At 47.4% G+C, this 3,687-nt stretch overlaps 1 protein-coding gene across 1 annotated transcript in view; it reads right to left on the bottom strand.

Annotated features, from left to right (window-relative positions):
- HBEGF (heparin binding EGF like growth factor) overlaps positions 1–3,687 on the bottom strand; it is a gene marked incomplete at its 5' end in the record, with an annotated part of 15,216 nt that overhangs the window by 2,102 nt on the left and 9,427 nt on the right. Inside the window, 2 exons of the mRNA XM_025205855.1 lie at positions 688–780; positions 1,396–1,551. Of these exons, the coding sequence (XP_025061640.1) occupies positions 708–780; positions 1,396–1,551 (229 nt within the window). The remainder of the gene's footprint in view (positions 1–687; positions 781–1,395; positions 1,552–3,687) is intronic.

Here is a 3,687-nt window from a genome sequence, read left to right as displayed (position 1 = left end):
GGGAAAGAGATAGTTCTGAAGAGCTGGAGCAGAATGAGTGAAAAAACAGCCCCCAACTGCAGAGAAAGAAGGCCAAAACCAAAAGGGGCAAGCTTGAGAGTAGGTGGTTATGAGATGAGACACTGGCAGATCAGACAAACTGGCTGGGGGATTCAATGCATAGGCGAGCGGGGAAGTGAGTTATTCAGGGAAGGGGAGGGATAGAGGAGTAACAGATTTGAGTGTGGTTGGGTGGAGCAAAGCACTGGAGTCCAGCAGAAATCATCTGGGGAATTCAGAACTGGCTTAGCCAGAAAGCCAGAGATGGGTGTGGAGTGATGCGTTCACTTTAGGAGGGTGGCAGGGCTGAGGTGCTAAAAGCAAAGTCATGGTTTTTCTCTAGTTGACAGGCTGAATCCCATCAAATAATTCTAAGGATTTAAAGAGTTCATCTTTATTTTTTATCCAATCCCAGATAACATAATTGGGCAGTGCTCAAACACCGTGCTCCCCACCAGTCCCAAAGGGAAGTGCAAATCACTATTAGACTGCATGGGAGTACAGAGCTGGCTTAGGGGCATGGAAAACATACAGCACCCAGCGAAGTTCTTGTGAGCAGCTACCTGCCACTTCCATTGCATGTGGGCCTGGCTAAGGCTAGGCTAAGGCTGCCTATGCCATGCTGTTGTACCTGTGCTGAAGACTTACCTTGCAGGGCTCCAACGCCATCAAGGGTTTACAGCAATGCCCAACTTAATTTTCTCTTCATTTTCCACATCATAAACACCCCTTTTGTGACACCTGCAAATCAAGCAAACAGATGTTCAGCAAAGGGCTGATCACTACTGCAGCCAGGCCCCACCTTACTCGGGTCCGAAGCTCCTGCTGGCTTTAGTGGGGAAGTCTATAGGCAAATCTATGTTTAGGTGGTGGTTCCAAAGCTACAGATTGTATCAGGGATACAGTGAAGCCATGCATGTCCTATCTCCCTTGCCTACACTAACTCCCAGGTAAACACTAACTCTGCATTGCCCCAGCTGCCCTACATCCCTTGCCAGGAAGGAAGACTGCAGCAGCTTCTCATCACTGCAGATCCCCCTAATCTCACACTCTACTACTGAATTTGGTTCATAGAAGCCCAGCTAGAATGGAGAATAAATCCTTCCATGATAAAACAACCTAGGCAGCAAGGTTAGCTCAGACCACACATGACATCAGCTACTGAATCAGGAGGCCTCCTGCCTCCCATATGAGCTACTTTACTGATTGACAAGGCTGGGGTAAAGAAGGCATCTCCCCAGGAATACTGGGAGCTGGTTCACCCTTGGTAGGGCCAGGTAGGTAAGATCATGGGTGGAATAAGTTAAGCTTTGGGGTACGTTGCTAATACAGCATTGCAGCCACCTTTCCTCTCACCTGAGCATCAGCAGTGCAGTGATGATAATGAGACACATGGATGACAGCACCACTGCCACAACAGCCAATGCTGTAGTGTGGTCATAACTGGTGGAGGGATTCTCAACAGGGAGGGTAAGGCCATGGCATCTCTCTCCATGGTATCCTGGCTGGCATCTAGTTTAGAGAGAAGAGAGAGAGTTTTAAAGGCAGTAGTAATAGGGCACTATGAGAGCCAAGCCTTAATCAGGGTGTTAATAATCACCAGAAATGTTGCACAGCCCCTTCCATTCAAGTATCATAGAGCATCTCCACCCCTTTTCTACCTTAGCACATCTCAGCAGCTCTTTTCCAGCAAGCTCCAGACACTACCTTTACCCTTTCCTCAGCACCGAGATTCTTCAGCCCCACTGTCACCACTGCTGGCCTCTGTGGCACCCACTCCAGGACAGTTTTCTCTTTCTATAGGGCAAGGCCCTGCAATGTGAATACTATCAAAACAAAACCTCTTGCTTTCTTCTGTCCTCCCCACCACTGTGTCCAGTCCAGCACCCTGCTAGACCCTTTGACACTGCTGCTGCCAAACTTTCCCAATGGTTTTCCTAGTGTACAAAAATGGGTGTTTTCTAAGTGAACATCAGGCTGGGATTACCCTGAATGGTTTGGATTCCCAGCAGGATGGCCTCAGCCCTTCATCTTCCAACAAGAAGCATATCAGATTCCATGCAATTTGCCATAATAGGCTCTTCTCAGTAAGACTTGAGAAACCAAGGACAAAAACCCTGCTTCACCTTTGTGCATGTTAGTGACACTTATACAGTTGCATAAGTGCAAGTGTTGGCACTTGTACAGATTTTAGATTTCATTTGCATACCTATGTTTGCCCTGTTTCCATTCAGAGCATACCCAGAAAGCTGCCCCTGGGCTACACAACCTCTAGTGGGGACTAGAATTATCTAGGTGCACACAACTGTATGGGCCCCAAAACTTTGATCAGAGAAAAACTGCAATTAGTGACTGCTGAAAGGTAGAAAAGGGGACCCTCCTCAACCAGCCTAATATTGGTAGTTAGGGCACTGTCTATGGGAGTGGGACACCCAGGTTCTAGGTCCCCCCCGGCCATCCAGAAGAACTGAATCCACATCTCACACTTCCTAGAAGAGTTCTCTCACTGTCAGGCCATGGACTAGATATTACCCTGAGCATGCTCCTCTGGAAACTGGCACACTGGGCAGCAAGGAGGGGAAGATATTCATAATTTCATAGATTTTTAGGGTCGGAAGGGACCTCAGTAGATCATGTGGGGCCAGGAGGAAGAAAGCAAGCTACAAGGAGCATAACTCAGTGACAGGAAGACTACGCTGGAAGGTAAGGCCCCTAGGTTCTGGCCTGGGTCCCTACCCCAATATGGTATAAATTATCCCATTGCTGTTTGTTCAGTGGATAGTATATGCAAAGTGCAGAAAAGGCACTGGGGCCAATATCCCTCTCACTGAGTTACACTCCCTCTAGCTGGTTCTCTTCTTCCTGTCCACATATAGCTCTTTCACTCTTGGCTGTCTACTCGGCCAACATCTAAGCGAGCCCTTCCCCATTGCCTCGTAGTTAGAGTACTTTGCTGGGAAGGGGGAGATACGGGTTCAAATCCCTTCTATGTAAGGCCTAGAACCTGGATTTCCCACCCCCTGGACTTGTGCCCTAACCACTATGCTCCTGGGATGAAAGGCAGGAAGGCTCCATCTCTGCTTCATTTCCAGAAGTTACAAATGCACCTGGACACCTATTTAGGACACAGAAAGAGAATTTAAAAGCCACATAAGTGCTAAAAACTGCACTTATATGGCAGTGAAAGTTTAACTGTGGTACTTAAAGGTTAGATATTAATCTTCCTCAAAGATCTCTCTATCTTGTTGAATATTAGAGATTCCCAGGGCATATTCAGAGATCTTGCCTTGGCAGCCTTATGCCAACTGCCTCCACACCCCAGTGGTGTGCAGGGTGCTGAGGTAGTTTTTACTGATGACCTCCATCCCAGGGTAGTCTTCATTTCACTAGAGTAGTAGGTGACTATACAAATGAAATCATTCAGTTATGTGTGTCAAATAGCTGTGTAGTGTGTGCTGGCTGGCTGGCCCTCATCCATGACAGTTGTTTGCACCAAGTCATCTTCAGCATTCAAATCCTGGAAATCTACCTTCAAATGCACAAGAGGCACAGAAGATTAGTAGGGAAGCAGACCCAAGCGTTGGAGCTGGGACACAACTTGATTATTTGTCAATAGAACCTGGGACAATTCAGTCATTACACACCCCT

The sequence above is a fragment of the Alligator sinensis genome, unplaced genomic scaffold (genome assembly GCF_000455745.1).
Source record: "Alligator sinensis unplaced genomic scaffold, ASM45574v1 scaffold156_1, whole genome shotgun sequence".
Lineage (NCBI taxonomy): Eukaryota > Metazoa > Chordata > Crocodylia > Alligatoridae > Alligator > Alligator sinensis.
The sequence above is the reverse complement of the archived record's forward strand: the minus strand, read 5'-3'. Positions and strand labels throughout refer to the sequence as shown.